The sequence below is a fragment of the Artemia sp. Qi Xiang Cuo genome, chromosome 16 (genome assembly GCF_049724085.1).
Source record: "Artemia sp. Qi Xiang Cuo chromosome 16, ASM4972408v1, whole genome shotgun sequence".
In the NCBI taxonomy this organism is placed as follows: domain Eukaryota; kingdom Metazoa; phylum Arthropoda; class Branchiopoda; order Anostraca; family Artemiidae; genus Artemia; species Artemia sp. Qi Xiang Cuo.
This window is the reverse complement of record NC_142809.1, coordinates 53301850-53318255: the sequence shown is the minus strand read 5'-3', so window position 1 is coordinate 53318255 and position 16406 is coordinate 53301850. Positions and strand designations below refer to the sequence as shown.

Here is a 16406-nt window from a genome sequence, read left to right as displayed (position 1 = left end):
TAATTTGAAGCTTTGTAATAATATTCAATAAGATTGCCTGAGATAAGTGGGACAACATCCATATCTATGCATCACTAGCCCTAAAAAATATGAGAAAATTAGAGTTGACAAATTTTGTACTGACTTGTTCTTCAAATAGACATAGGCCTAGGCCTAACCAGTTAAACTGAGGAGATTTGAGCTTGGTTTTTGGGTATGAAATGACTTTATAAGGTTCTGAGTGTGTTGGAAGAGTAAAACTACTATGGGCTGCTTTAAATCAGTTGTTGAGGAGGGGGCACCAGCTCCAGACTAATAAAAAATAAATAAAACTGGATTGGACTGGTATTGACAATCTTGGGAAATTTCAGGGGGGCCAGGCCCCTGGCCCCCTAAGCATGCCACTACTTTAAATTATGTTTTAGGAACTCTGAGATGCGTGGGAGGGACAGACAGAAAGTAAGCTTTTTTTTTGGAGATCTGAGATCAGACACCGTAGGCCAGAGTGCTAAATATACAATTTTATACTATTGCGTTTGGTGTAGCCTGAGGAAAAGTTAGAAAAAATGCAGCTATCCTGCTGCTGAAGGAAAAGTAGGAGAAAAAGAGATTAGGATCAAGGTCCATTTTCAGGAGAGGAAGAGGACTATGACCATGTGCTGACTTGCAGGGAATTACCTTAAATCTCCCTGATAGCAGATCAAAATCAAGGCCAGCCCTAGGGGGGCACCGGGGACAGCTGCCCTTGGTGCTGAGTTGCGGGGATGTCACAAGTGTCCCTCGTAACCCTCCGAAGTTAATCAACGTTTCCAAAAAATTATTTTGATTCTGTTCTAGAGACAAAAACTGAGGAAGAGGGATCCTGAGCTCCTAAAAATCTCGACTGGCAACCGTCTCAGCTCGTTGAACTCATAAATTTTCAGTCGCGACACAAACATACCCGAATTTTTCAGTATTATGTGATTACTCCGCAAAACTCGCTTGTACTTTTCATTGGATCCAATATGTTCATGGAACAAAAATCAATTCTGGTAATCGATTAATCAAATTTAATTTCACATTGAATTAATTAAATAAAATTAACTCAATTATTTGAATAATTAATTTGAATTAAATTTAAAAATCAATTTTAAATAGCTTATAGTCTATAAGTAAATCATTTTTTTTGTATTCATATATTCAAAATCTAGTTATTTGTAATAGCAAGTCCCAGGGACATTGTCAGGGGCAGGGGCATCACCAAGGAGGGGGTATAATATTTATTTTAAAATTATTTGCTGTCCTACAAAGAAATCTGAGATGCAAATGAAAAAAATACACATTTTAGTAGGAAGTTTGAAGATTTTCCAGCACTTTGCACCAGAAAATACCATTTTAGACTATCCAATTATTTTATCTACTGGCAAATAAGCAAGAAAACAAACTGACAATATCCTTGACCTAAATTTATAAAATGTGATCCTTTGCGGCAAACTATTAGTTAATGATTATTATATTTGGATTCAGCATGAAATTCTAAATGGAGATGTAGGTCTATTTCTTAGCTATCTCAATATTCCATGAATGGAAAAATTTACCAAAATGTTACCACATGATGCCTGTGCAGTTGGAACACAAAATATTAACCTGGCTGGACAGAGAGGAATTCCTAGAAGGGCACTGACCCCAAAACCATCCAATCATTATCACCTTTGTAGCAGAATCTAGCCTAAGTATTTTTGGTACTGATTCATAATGTTAATTTCTAAGGGTCAAATTTTCCTTAAAAACTGGAAAGCCAACCCAAGTTCTTAGGTCATAAACATATTAAGATTATTTTAGAGACTATGGCGGATCTTTCTGTATCAGTGTTGTTAAGTTCTGTGCCTTTTTTGGCACCTAAATAAATGTTTGTAATTTTCAAGTTGGAGTCCATGATTGGCTGGGCAAATATATAGGCTAGCCTAGTACATGCTAAACCTACTACCAAAGCTCAGGAAAAATCAATCCAGAATGCAGGTGATGTACAGCCTTGCTATTAACAAGATTATCAACAAAATTAACTCACCAGTGCCTTCTGAATTTCAGGAAATTCCATGTTTGCACAACAAACCTACCAACAATATGGCCGATTTTCGCGCAGCTTTGCAATTCAGGCGGAAAAACGAATAAGGTCTATTTTGGTGGGTTTTCCAAAGCCTCTAACTTCATTTTTGTTACACTCTTCGGCAGCACTGCATAGCTCGTATTATTACATTTATTACTGGTAAATATATAATTTCTCTTGAATTAACAATAGCCTACATCTTTCTATTAAAAATTTTCTAATATTCTGTGGAAGCTCAAATTTCAACAAAATTTTCTTAGTAATTGGCTGGGTCTATAAAAATATAGTGCATAAATCATTTGGTAGGCTAGGCCTAATACGCTACCCTTACATACATCTAGGCCTAATAGATAAAAGAGTAATAATACACAAAGATTGCTTGGTAAATTTTTCGTTATTCATATTATTGGCTTACGAATAAAGTAAACATACCACTTGCTGTCTTTTTTTTATGTTCTTTCCAAATAATTCCAAATATAATAGCCTAGCCTAATCATGATTTTTGTCAGAAGTGAATTTTACCCACTACATATACCAATTCAGGGTATTTGCACATTAGGGGTGGAGGTAAAATTCTACTTTAGTTACTTTTACCTATCTTGGAAAGGGGTGAGGTTAGGAAAATGAAACTTTCAGGGATGGGTCTACAGGCTAAAATATGTCCTGGGAAGGTATTTTGAAGTACTTATCTCCTTTCCTTCTCCCTCTAGAGGATCCTGAAATTTGCCTACATGACAAGTCTATAGGCCTACCTATTGAAATTTTGACAAAACAACATTTTACCTTAATTTTCTGTTATAAGATTCTTTTTCCCTGGCTTTAGTTCTGAAAATGCAATTCCTGTTATTTGAGTAGTATTTTAAGCCATATAAATGTTAATTTTCAAAAATTAAGAAATGTATCTGCATATAATTAAAACTCTGTAAATCAGGAGTGAGCGACGTTGTAAAGATAAAACTAATTTTGTTTGACTTAATTTTAAGCAGAAGATCTATTTTAAAAGGTTTCACTTTTATAACACACAGATTTTTAAAGGTCATCAAAGGTCAGGACCATCTAGAGGGAGACGGAGTGGAGGAAGGTACTTCAAAATACCTTCCCGGGACATACTTTAGCCTGTAGATCTATCCCTGAAAGTTTCATTATCCTAACCAAACTGCTTTCCAAGATAGCCAAAAGTAGCCTTAAGTAGAATTTTACTGGGGTGGAATTTAAACTTACCTCTCATTTACATCAGAAATAAAATTTACCCCCCCCCCCTTAAAATGCAAATATATACCCTGAATTGGTAAACATGGGGGTGGTGATAAAATTCATTTCTGACAAAAATGAGGTCAATATATACCAAATCATATTATTGAGTTTCAAATAAAGTGAATACACCATTTGATGCCTTTTTTTATGCTGATTACGAATATAATAAGCATTTCTATCAGAACTGAATTCCTGCCCCCCCCCCCTATATAGGCTATACCTAACCTAACTGGTCAATATATACCAAATCATATTATTGAGTTTCAAATAAAGTGAATACACCATTCGATGCCTTTTTTTATGCTGATTACAAATATAATACGCATTTCTATCGGAAATGAATTTCAGCCCCCCCCCCCTATATAGGCTATACCTAACCAAACCCTGAATTGGCATATATAGGGGGGGGGGGCTGAAATTCATTTCATTTCCGATAGAAATGCTTATTATATTCGTAATAGGCATAAAAAAAGGCATCAAATGGTGTATTCACTTTAGTCCTAACTCAATAATATGATTTGGTATATATTGACCAAAAATGATTATTATATTTGGAAAGAGCATAAAAAAGGCATCGAGTGGTATGTTTATTTTATTTGTAAGTTAATAATATGAATAACAAAAAATTTACTGATTGCTCTTCTGAACTAAGTACTGCAATAATAATACATCAATTCCATGATTGAGATAGAGACAGTGAGCACACTGCTCAAAACCTTTTTCTCCTCTTTTCAAACATAATAGCCTAATTTTTCACTTGCAAATTCAATTAAAGCCATTTAATGGACCCCAAAGTGGCACCTGATACCTCATTTTTGGCACAAACAATGGGCCAAGAAAAGTGGTTAATACCATGCCAAACAATTGTAAGTTAATTTGGTACTCCTGTATTAAACATACTCTTTTATATACTGCTAGTTTGGTTAATGCTAATGAAATAAAATAGGATGAATATAGCCTATAATAGTTTAGAAACAAATTTGGGCTATATATTTGCACATTAGGGGGGTAAAGCATAGCATATATTATTATGTAACCTAACCTGGGTACCTCCCCCCCCCCTACATCCCAAAAAATAACAGTTTAAACATCATATATTCAATGAAAACCATGCTATGGATTACATTATTCTATAGCAGTGTCTTGAATTAACCCATCAAAAACAGATTTTTTGTGACTGGTTTCCATTGCAGTAGGCCTATATAAAAGACTACATTTAATACAGGAGTACTGTTAATTCTTTGCTAGTGACACACACAACAGGCACTGATTAAAAATTATCAAATACAGTAAAATTATCAATTCACAAATCTTTTTAGTTGGGTAAGATACCCAGTAGTTGGACAGATAATCAACACAACAACAGTTGAATTATTGTAAAATTTATAATACCATCTAAAAAGTAGATTGTTTTACCATTAGGGTTGCCAAAGTCTTCTTAATAAGTATGTGATTAGCTTGAATATTTGAACCATATACAACACTCATAATTTCAAATATAGGCCCATTAATTGACAAAATTGGAGCCTAATAATGGACTTACATTGAAAGCTTGAGCTTAATTATGGCAATGCTTTGGATTTGTGTAAATTTGGGACCAATTCATGTCATAAGGAGACAGATTAAGAAAACAATTCCTACTTCATGATATGGAAAATAATCCTAGATAACCAACCTTAGTTGCTAGAAGATGTGATTTAAGGTAATTTGAGGTATAGCATATTTCCCAGGAGGGAAAATCTTTTATCCTCACTTCTTTCCTCTTTTCCCTTCTGTTTCCAACTTTGGAAAAGAAAAAAAAGAATTATGAAAAAACCACACTTCTGATGAACACTTTCTCTATTTTCATATTTTTGCTAATTGATATGCCATTCTATAAATTTTTCTTATAGATGGTGTTCATTTGGCCATTCTTATGCTACTGCATTTTCATACATAAAAACTTCTAGAAACTGCATTGTATAAGAATGGCCAGGATGAATAGTATGTCCTCCACAAATTTAAAAACAATGAAAACATTTATCAGAAGAGTGGCATTATTCACAATTTAAAAATTATTATAAAGCTTTTGGAAACCCAAAGGGCATCAAACAAATTTAAGATGAATACAATTTAAGGAACATTTATTTTTTATTGCAATTTTTGGCTCCAATGCTTCAAAGAATTTTGAAATTCCCATGAGATAGTATGTTTTGTTAGGTTAGGTAATTATATTTTGATGAAGAATACAAGGTTGGCAAAAGCAAATTCCTTAAAATTATTGGGGCAAATCTTAGGACACAACCTTCTTTAGTGTTTATGAACTCATATAAGAAGGAAAGAAAAGGATTTGGAGAGATAGAAACAACCCTCAGTTCCATAGCCTCTGGTATCTATTAAAATGACAGAATTTTTAATCTCCAATACTTTTGATAAAAATAAGGCACTATTTTATTGAACCATATTTAACACATAATTTGGTTTCTATTTGAAACTACAGAACAAAATGACAACTCTGTAGATGCTTGGTGCAAAACAATTAATGCAACAACTACACTGTCTGCAAAACTGCATCAAATATGCAGTTTTGTACATGAAAATGTACAATTAATCATGTACAAGTGTAATCATGTCAATGTACAAATGTAATTAATCATGTCAATGTAAAAATGTAATTTTAGTACATGAAATGTACTAAAATTTTCACAAGGAAAGATATTCAACTATAGAGCTTGAATACAAACAATATAAGGTAAAACAACAAGGAATTAATCTAAGACAGTGAAAACTTTTCTAGATGGATATTTCAGGCCAATATCTAAATTTATTTATATCTAATATATCTACATTCTATATCTATTCTATATCTAATATATCTATATTCTATATCTATTCTACATCTAATATATATAAATTAATATTTCAGCTCTATATCTAAATTTATTTATATCTAATATATCTAAATTAATATTTCAGCTCTTTGTCTAAATTTCTTCATATCTAATATATCTATATCTATATCCAGTGGCGTATACAGGATTTTGTTTCGGGGGGGGGGGCGTCAGTCTACCTTTTTATAGCAGTCATGTGAGCAAGAAAATTATCTATCATAGTGCAAGATTTCAGGCGGGGGGTAAGGGGGGTAGCTAGGTAAAGAAATTAAAAGTACACACTTATGAGTGTGTAGACTTTTCTAGTTGTAGACTTTTTTTGTTTGAGAATGAATGACAATATTTTGCCAACAAAGTCAGAATAAAAAAAAAAGTTAGAAACAGTGAGAGTTTCTATTTTGGGCGAGTAGTTGTTTTGGAACTACCACAAAGCAGCAGAATTTAGAAAATATAAAATAAAGAAGTGCATTATTCCTTATATTTGTCTATGGGACCCTTGTTTTAGAGAACCAAATAAATAAAAAATAATATTATATCAAAGACAATTGCCCAGAATTTGGTTTTGGAGGGGTGCGGCCTCAGTCTACCTATTATAACAGCCATGAAAACAAGAAATGTATTGGTATTAACATTGTTTACAGAGGATAAAGCACAATTAAAATTTAAAAAACAGAATCAACTGCACTTAGAGAAACGAGCAGAAAGACGACCTAACCTCTCACAGTAATAGCCACTGGTCTTTTTTGGCTGCAAATCGATCAAAAACTTGGTCCGCATTGACCTGGATATTGTGGTTCAGGGTCATGTGAGCTAGTCCATTCAGACGCTCCTCGCCCGTGGAGTTCTGCAGATAGGTTTTTAATCGCCTAAGACAGCTAAAGCTCCTCTCAGCACTTCGCTTCCAGTAACATGCTGTTTCAGGTGTGCCGGAGGCACAGCCGGAGGCATGAAGGAAGGGACACCTGCGATGGTCAGTTATTAGCCTCTCGGTTGGAGCATCATGTAGTATGACCTTAATAGTAAAGTACCAAGAAAATGCTCTCTACCCGACTGTCCCAAGGCTTCAAAGCTTGCCCTTGAATCGTTAAATTACTCATTTTATTACTTATCTCGCTGTTCCTGGACAAACATTAATTTCGGCAATTGAATCATAATCGGAACATTTTTTCTCCCGATATTATTAATGGTCGCAAAAACTCGTTTTCTTCGTAAAACTCGTAAAAAATGAAAACATTCAACTGTTTTTAATTAAATTATTTGCGTATATGAATTATTTGGTAGTTCCACGTTTGCCCCCCCCCCCCTCAAAAGTATTGAATTTTAGAGACACGGCTAAAAGTTATGGAACGGCTCTAAATGATCAATTCACGTGGTAAAATTACCGTTTTTGCAGGACTCTACTTTTTGTTTCTGGAAATATGGGAATATGAAGGTATTCCAACATTAACCATTCTCATAGTTACACAAGAAATAGAATATATAGGCCTACTGCAACGGAAACCAGTTGCCTCCTATTTGCCCTATATCTTTGGGACATGAACCTACCCCACACGAATCTACAATATGCTGATGATCTGGTGCTATGGTCATCTGGCAACACCTTTCAGATAGCACAGTCAAATCTGCAAAAGTCACTTTTCCAGTTTGAAAAATTCTCTAACATTCAGATTTACCCATTGCACCCACCAAGTCAAAAATAATCCAATTTCACAGGAAGCGAAACCATGTTAATGCAAAACTAACTCTAAATAAAACAACTATTCCAGAAGATAATAATATTAATTACCTAGGTCTCATGCTTGACCAAAAACTTAATTTCCACCTCCACATTTCAAACACAATAAAAAAATGTTATAGAAAAGCAAATATACTAAAAAGACTTCTTTCCACACCCTGGGGTTGTAAGGAGAAAACCTTACTCCAGTTTTATAAATCACATATAAGACCCCATATTGACTATGGGCTCATTGTATATGGTGCATGTGCAAAGACCCAGATGCAAAAAATTGAAACAACACAAAATGATATAATACGTCTCATATTTGGTCTTAGGAAACTCACAAGCACCAAGTTTCTGCTTATGGAGAGTGGATTAACAACAATAAAAGATAGACGTAGCTTTCTCTTGATAAAACATCTTACAAAAATTGAATCAAATAGCTCACACACATTACATAATTGGTTAAGAAATCCAGCCATGTATAGAGGTATTGCAGATGAGTATGCCAATATTCAAAAGAAGTTCCCTGTACCAGCAAAGTCTATTGCACCTACTTTGCCCCAATCCCCTCCATGGAATTGGTCATCTCCCATAATAAATACTGAATTTTCAAAATGGAATAAAGATTTAACCCCCATTGCTTTTGTTCAGAAAAAAATTGCAGAACTTAATACAATTACCTATAAAAATCACTTCCAAATGTTTGTTGATGGGTCAAAAATGAATGAGAAGGTTGCAAGTGGTGTTTTCCTTCCTCACCTGAAAATTGCAATGGGCGAGATATTATTTAATAATTTATCTATAATGTCTGCTGAGTTAAATGCCATAATCATGGCATTAGAACACCTTAAGCAAAACCAATCTTTGATTGAAAAATTGAATAATATTATCATCTATTCCGACTCTTTATCAAGCCTTGAGTTGCTGGCCTCAGCTCCTCAATAGAAGTTGGACATTGACACTTATCATTGTCTCAGTATTATTGATAATCTTGCTTCAAGTGGCATAAACACTTACTTCCAGTACATTCCTAGCCACTCTGGCATAAGTGGTAATCATCAGGTTGATGAAATAGCAAAAAATGCTATAAATATTGACCAGCCAAGTGGGAGACCAATCCCAATTAGAGATATTTACCGATGGAGGCTATCAGATATTAATTTTAATAAGATTAATCCTATCCTTTCCCCCTTTCCCAATAAGTATCTTTCTAAAATTTATCATAGAATTCGTTCTGGAACAAATGGACTAAATTTCCTTGCATTCTCATATAAGATTTCTAATTCAAGTGGTTCAATTCCCCTGTCCCCTCTTTGCAGGCATTGTAATATGAATAATGAAACAATTGACCATTGCCTATTTGAATGTAATATGCTGACGTCTGCACAACATACCTTGCTTTCTAAACTGTTAAAATACTTCAAACACCACAAAATCCCACTATCAGTCAAGAGCCTAGCCAACTATACCTGCACACAGAGCATAGAAATCGACATCTATCATCTTATATTTGAACTCCTAGAGTCGAAAGATCTGCTGAAAGATATCTGAATATATCTAATAAATATGAGGCAATCAAGCCAGTAGCTCTGTAGCCCACAGAGTGAAGCAGAAGGAAAAGGGCTAAATAGTTTTACTGAAAAGCCTGCCTGCTGTTAAATAGAAGAAGGAAGAAGAAACCAGTCACAAAAAATCTGTTTTTGATGGGTTAATTCAAGACACTGCTATAGAATAATGTAATCCATAGCATGGTTTTCATTGAATATATGATATTTAAACTGTTATTTTTTGGGATGTAGGGGGGGGGGGAAGGTACCTAGGTTAGGTTACATAATAATATATGCTATGCTTTACCCCCCTAATGTGCAAATATATAGCCCAAATTTGTTTCTAAACTATTATAGGCTATATTCATCCTATTTTATTTCATTAGCATTAACCAAACTAGCAGTATATAAAAGAGTATGTTTAATACAGGAGTACCAAATTAACTTACAATTGTTTGGCATGGTATTAACCACTTTTCTTGGCCCATTGTTTGTGCCAAAAATGAGGTATCAGGTGCCACTTTGGGGTCCATTAAATGGCTTTAATTGGATTTGCAAGTGAAAAATTAGGCTATTATGTTTGAAAAGAGGAGAAAAAGTTTTGAGCAGTGTGCTCACTGTCTCTATCTCAATCATGGAATTGATGTATTATTATTGCAGTACTTAGTTCAGAAGAGCAATCAGTAAATTTTTTGTTATTCATATTATTAACCTACAAATGAAATAAACATACCACTCGATGCCTTTTTTATGCTCTTTCCAAATATAATAATAATTTTTGGTCATTATATACCAAATCATATTATTGATTTAGGACTAAAGTGAATACACCATTTGATGCCTTTTTTTATGCCTATTACGAATATAATAAGCATTTCTATCGGAAATGAAATGAATTTCAGCCCCCCCCCCTATATATGCCAATTCAGGGTTAGGTTAGGTATAGCCTATATAGGGGGGGGGGGGCTGTTCTTATAAAGAACAGCCCACACATAACTTTTTCGAGGACTTTTTTTTCGAGGACTTCTAAGCATTGCCTATTGGAAAAAGCTTTAAACTAAAACAAAACTAAAACAAGAAGGGATAATACAATGATATCAAACCGTCTGCACTATACTATGGGGAGGAGAAACACCACAGTATAGCCCTGAGGATGATTTGAGCAGGATTGGTTCGGTACAGCTGCTGATTAATTGAGATAATATTTCACAAGACAATTTATTTTAAATTTCTTAAAATTTCACCTGGCACTTTGCAGTAATTTTCAACCAGACTTTGCATTTTTAATTTTCTGATTATTAATAGTTCATTATTGAACTATTATTGGATTATTAATAGTTCATTCATTTTATATTCTATTTCTTGTGTAACTATGAGAATGGTTAATGTTGGAATACCTTCATATTCCCGTATTTCCAGAAACAAAAAGTAGAATCCCGCAAAAACGGTAATTTTACCGCGTGAATTGATCATTTAGAGCCTTTCCAGAAATTTTAGACGTGTCTCTAAAATTCAATACTTTTGAGGGGGGGGGGGGCAAACTTTTACCTAACAAACAATTCATGTACGCAAATAATTTAATTAAAAAAAGTTGATTGTTTTAAGTTTTTACGAGTTTTACGAGGAAAACGAGTTTTTGCGACCATTAGTAAAATCGGGAGAAAAAATGTTCCAATTATGATTTAATTGCCAAAATTGATGTTTGTCCAGGAACAGCGAGATAAGTAATAAAATGAGTAATTTAACGATTCAAGGGCAATCTTTGAAGCCTTGGAACAGTCGGGTAGAGAGCATTTTCTTGGTACTTTACTGTTAAGGTCACACTACATGATGCTCCAACCGAGAGGCTAATAACTGACCGTCGCAGGTGTCCCTTCCTTCATGCCTCAGGCTGTGCCTCCGTGCCTCTGGCACACCTGAAACAGCATGTTACTGGAAGCGAAGTGCTGAGAGGAGCTTTAGCTGTCTTAAGCGATTAAAAACCTATCTGCAGAGCTCCACGGGCGAGGAGCATCTGAACGGACTAGCTCACATGACCCTGAACCATGATATCCAGGTTGATGCTGACCAAGTTTTTGATCGATTTGCAGCCAAAAAAGACTGGCGGCTATTACTGTGAGAGGTTAGGTCGTCTTTCTGCTCGTTTCTCTAAGTGCAGTTGATTCTGTTTTTTAAATTTTAATTGTGCTTTATCCTCTGTAAACAATGTTAATATCAATACATTTCTTGTTTTCATGGCTGTTATAATAGGTAGACTGAGGCCCCACCCCTCTGAAACCAAATTCTGGGCAATTGTCTTTGATATAATATTATTTTTTATTTATTTGGTTCTCTAAAACAAGGGTCCCATAGACAAATATAAGGAATAATGCACTTCTTTATTTTATATTTTCTAAATTCTGCTGCTTTATGGTAGTTCCAAAACAACTACTCGCCCAAAATAGAAACTCTCACTGCTTCTAACTTTTTTTTTTATTCTGACTTTGTTGGCAAAATATTGTCATTCATTCTCAAACAAAAAAAGTCTACAACTAGAAAAGTCTACACACTCATAAGTGTGTACTTTTAATTTCTTTACCTAGCTACCCCCTTACCCCCCGCCTGAAATCTTGCACTATGATAGATAATTTTCTTGCTCACATGACTGCTATAAAAAGGTAGACTGACGCCCCCCCCCCCAAAACAAAGAGCTGAAATATTAATTTAGATTTAGATATATTAGATATAAATAAATTTAGATAAAGAGCTGAAATATTAATTTATATATATTAGATGTAGAATAGATATATAATATAGATATATTAGATATAGAATAGATATAGAATGTAGATATATTAGATATAAATAAATTTAGATATTGGCCTGAAACATCCATCTAGAAAAGTTTTCACTGTCTTAGATTAATTCCTTGTTGTTTTACCTTATATTTTTTGTATTCAAGCTCTATAGTTGAATATCTTTCCTTGTGAAAATTTTAGTACATTTCATGTACTAAAATTACATTTGTACATTGACATGATTAATTACATTTTTACATTGACATGATTACACTTGTACATGATTAATTGTACATTTTCATGTACAAAACTGCATATTTGATGCAGTTTTGCAGACAGTGTAGTTGTTGCATTAATTGTTTTGCACCAAGCATCTACAGAGTTGTCATTTTGTTCTGTAGTTTCAAATAGAAACCAAATTATGTGTTAAATATGGTTCAATAAAATAGTGCCTTATTTTTATCAAAAGTATTGGAGATTAAAAATTCTGTCATTTTAATAGATACCAGAGGCTATGGAACTGAGGGTTGTTTCTATCTCTCCAAATCCTTTTCTTTCCTTCTTATATGAGTTCATAAACACTAAAGAAGGTTGTGTCCTAAGATTTGCCCCAATAATTTTAAGGAATTTGCTTTTGCCAACCTTGTATTCTTCATCAAAATATAATTACCTAACCTAACAAAACATAATATCTCATGGGAATTTCAAAATTCTTTGAAGCATTGGAGCCAAAAATTGCAATAAAAAATAAATGTTCCTTAAATTGTATTCATCTTAAATTTGTTTGATGCCCTTTGGGTTTCCAAAAGCTTTATAAGAATTTTACAAAATACTATCTTATTGTTCAACTCCAAATGAATGCAAATATTATCAGACATTCAAACAGTTTGTGGTAATAAACTGAAGGTAAGGAACAACCGGGCTCAATAATAACTGAAACTCCAAAAATTGGAATTTTGATACCAATAGATATATAAAAAAAGGCTTATTATGCTAATTCCAAATACATAAGTTTCATTAAGTTTTACCCATCAAAGGCTACAAGCATGAGAAAGTGTGTCTGATTTTTGGAGAAAGGGGAAAGACCCCCCTAACAGTCTAGAATGCTAATGAAAATCACAACATCAGATCAGCATATCAAAGAACCCTACTGTAGAGGATTCAAGCTCCTATCTGCAAAAATGTGGAATTTTGTACTTTTTGCCAGAAGAAAGATCCATATGCATGTTTATTTTATTTTTTTTCACCAGAGGTTATTGTATTGACTCAGTGGTCCTAAAATATTGGGAGAGGGCTCATTCTAATAGAAATTAAAAGTTCCTTTGCCCTTTTTAAGTGACCAGAAAGATTGAAGGGCAACTAGGCCCTGTTCCATGCCCTTTTTTCTCACAAACTAATAAATGTGTCCAAACCTTAATTTGATGTGTTCTTATTTGCTAATATGGTACAATTTCTCTGCACTATTAAACCACAAAAACGTATAATAATTAAAATGCTCCTATGCAAAACACAATTTTGATTATAATACCCAATTGGTATTGTCTGGGGACTTTTCTTGAGAGCTTTTCAATTTAAAAAAGCATAAAAAGAATAGAACTCCTTAGGAAAAGTGACAGTATTTTCGTACAGAGATCATTCTGGGGAAAAGAATAAAGGGTGGTGCCCCAATCCGTTTTTTCCTTAGGGCCTTATAGTCATTCTAAGTTGTCCAGCATAAAGTGTTACAAGTACTTTCTAAAAAAAATAAAATAAATGGATGAGAAGAAATTTAGGGGGCACTAAGCATATTATATTTTTAAAAGGTTTTCAAGGACAAAAATAGTTGCTTAAAACAGTTTATCCTTTTCTAAGTTTGCTTTTGGAAAATAACTGATGTTTTTGTTGGGAGCGAGAAAGATCAACTATAGAAAATGTCTTTAGCCATTAAATAACAAAAGAGCATATATTAATGAAAAACAAATTAACTCGAGGGTTTCAAATTCCTCCCCCTGGGTGTCCAAGTTTTGAAAATTAATTATAAAAGAGTCTAAAAAGTGATCATTGCTCTTTATTACTTTACAAAATAATTTCTTACTTACTCAAGTCTCTTCCATTCTCACAGGACGTCTTGGGACCATTCCTTTTGACAGGACATTAACCAGGGTTCAATATGAAGATCTGTCTTTTATTATTCTGGAGAGTGGTACAACGTACTTGTGGTTGAATCTGTATTATAACTGGACAAAATTTCGTGAGGAAAATTGCTATTTTCGGAAATGCGTGCTTGAATTGTTTTCAAAATAAACTTAACACTAAAGAAACACAAATGGAAAGTCTTGTTTGATATATAAAGTGTCTGCAGCTTTTTTTTTATTCTTTAATGAATTATATTCTTCTTCTTTTTTTTTACAGAGATGACAGAACAAAGATTTAAACTGCAAATCCCATCACCTCGTGAAGCAATTGGAAAGGCAAGAAAGAACCTCAAATCTTGGGCTGTTTTTTTTGCTCCATCCAACTTCAAAACAGCTATCAACATCCAACAACTGTCATCCAGACTAATAATCAACATAGAACACTTCCAAAGCAATTACTTATGTGTTTTCCTGGCTCTTACAATTTTTTGTATTTTAACTTCACCACTCCTACTAATTGCTATAGCCGCTTGCCTTGGTGGATGTTATATTATGTCAAAAAGGAGCTCTGAAAATCCTTTGAAGATTGGAAGTCATGTGTTGACGCTCCCTCAACAGTATGCAGTAGTTGGTGTGCTGTCCTTCCCTTTGTTCTATATTGCTGGAGCTGGTGCTGCAGTTTTTTGGATCCTTGGTGCTTCTGTGTTTTTGATTGTTTTACATGCAGCATTCTTTGATTCTGATGCGTTGAAAAATCCTGATGAATCATTTGCAACACCTATTGAAACTGTGTAGTCAATCATTTGTTAAGATCTACTCTATATTGAGGGTGTACTTGTGAATTTCTTACTGTAATGAATAGCCACAAAATCGGCTTTGTCAGGTCAAATGAGTATAAGAGTACACCTAATAAAGAGTAAAAAAAGCTGAGTAAAGAGGAATTTATGTTAAATGCTTATGCTCATTAGATTTCTGCTCTAGGTTGAGGATGTAAGTGTAATTATCTTGTTATAATTGATAGCTGCATGCTAATTAAGAATTTTTCTTGGTATATGGGTATCATAGTTTAATGTGATAACACCTCATAAGGGGTTAAAAATAGACGGGGTTAAAATAGGAAAAATTGACGAGATAAATTTTTATGTATATGAGTAAAGTTTAAAAATTTTATGCTTTCATTGGAATTAGTAGATGGTTGATTCACATGTGGTAGTTCAGCAGAGTGAACTCTATCTTGACTTGTCAATACGGGGCCAAGGGTTCTAACCCAGCTGCCATGGGGAAGGGAACCTGTTGGTTAAATAAATTCTGACAACATTTGTTGATACCCAATTCACCGCAAATGGCCCAGAGGGAACTATAATTCACTAGATAGCTGACTGCATTTATCCTAATTTTGAAGATTGGTTACAAACTGTTGCATTAGTACTAATTTAAATTTTGCATTAAAGATAACAGTATTGCAATTGTAAACCATTTTCTGCCATAAATTTAACTATTTGAGTCATGTAAAATGCATTGCTGAATTTTTTCTTATGAAAATATTCTATCCCCTTGTGTATTATCCTAAATATTATTCAGCCTTTTTCAAAGTGTATATTTATACCCCCTCCCCTTTTTTTTTCTTTCAAGTCCACAACTATTAATGCTGCAATCAATAATGTTCTAAGAAAAGTAGTTCCTTCTGCCTTATTTTTAATTATGGCAGCTAATGAGCAACACTGGTCTGGACCTAGCCTTATTTTGCTCTGGACCAAGCTAGATAACAATTATTCTTTTAATAGCCCCTGCAGACAATTTGATGGGGAAAGGGAATTTTTGAAAAGAATTTTCCAGAGCATATCACAATTGTCACAAATATTAGATATTTTTGTATCTTGGTCTTGGAGAAGGGTGGGAAAGACAACAGTCCCTCTTACATGGGCACCTTGACACTAAGAAAGCTATATTTTTAGAAAAAGATATAAATAATTTTGAAATGCATATAGAGGAACATTTTGAACAATCAAAAATGAGGACAATTGTTATTCAAACATATCCTATATTATTCGTTTCTGGT

General features: G+C 33.8%; 1 protein-coding gene across 1 annotated transcript; it reads left to right on the top strand.

Annotated features, from left to right (window-relative positions):
• The first annotated feature begins 2096 nt into the window (after positions 1-2096).
• Positions 2097-16369, top strand: LOC148943091 (prenylated Rab acceptor protein 1). Its single transcript, XM_089102757.1, has 2 exons — positions 2097-2224; positions 14625-16369. Exon 2 carries the CDS (start codon positions 14627-14629, stop codon positions 15140-15142), a length of 516 nt encoding a protein of 171 aa, XP_088958883.1. The 5' UTR covers positions 2097-2224; positions 14625-14626; the 3' UTR covers positions 15143-16369.
• Positions 16370-16406: the final 37 nt, after the last annotated feature.

Coding starts and splice junctions, on each gene's coding strand:
- LOC148943091 (XM_089102757.1), top strand. CDS start 14,627: ATGACAGAACAAAGATTTAAACTGCAAATCCCATCACCTCGTGAAGCA.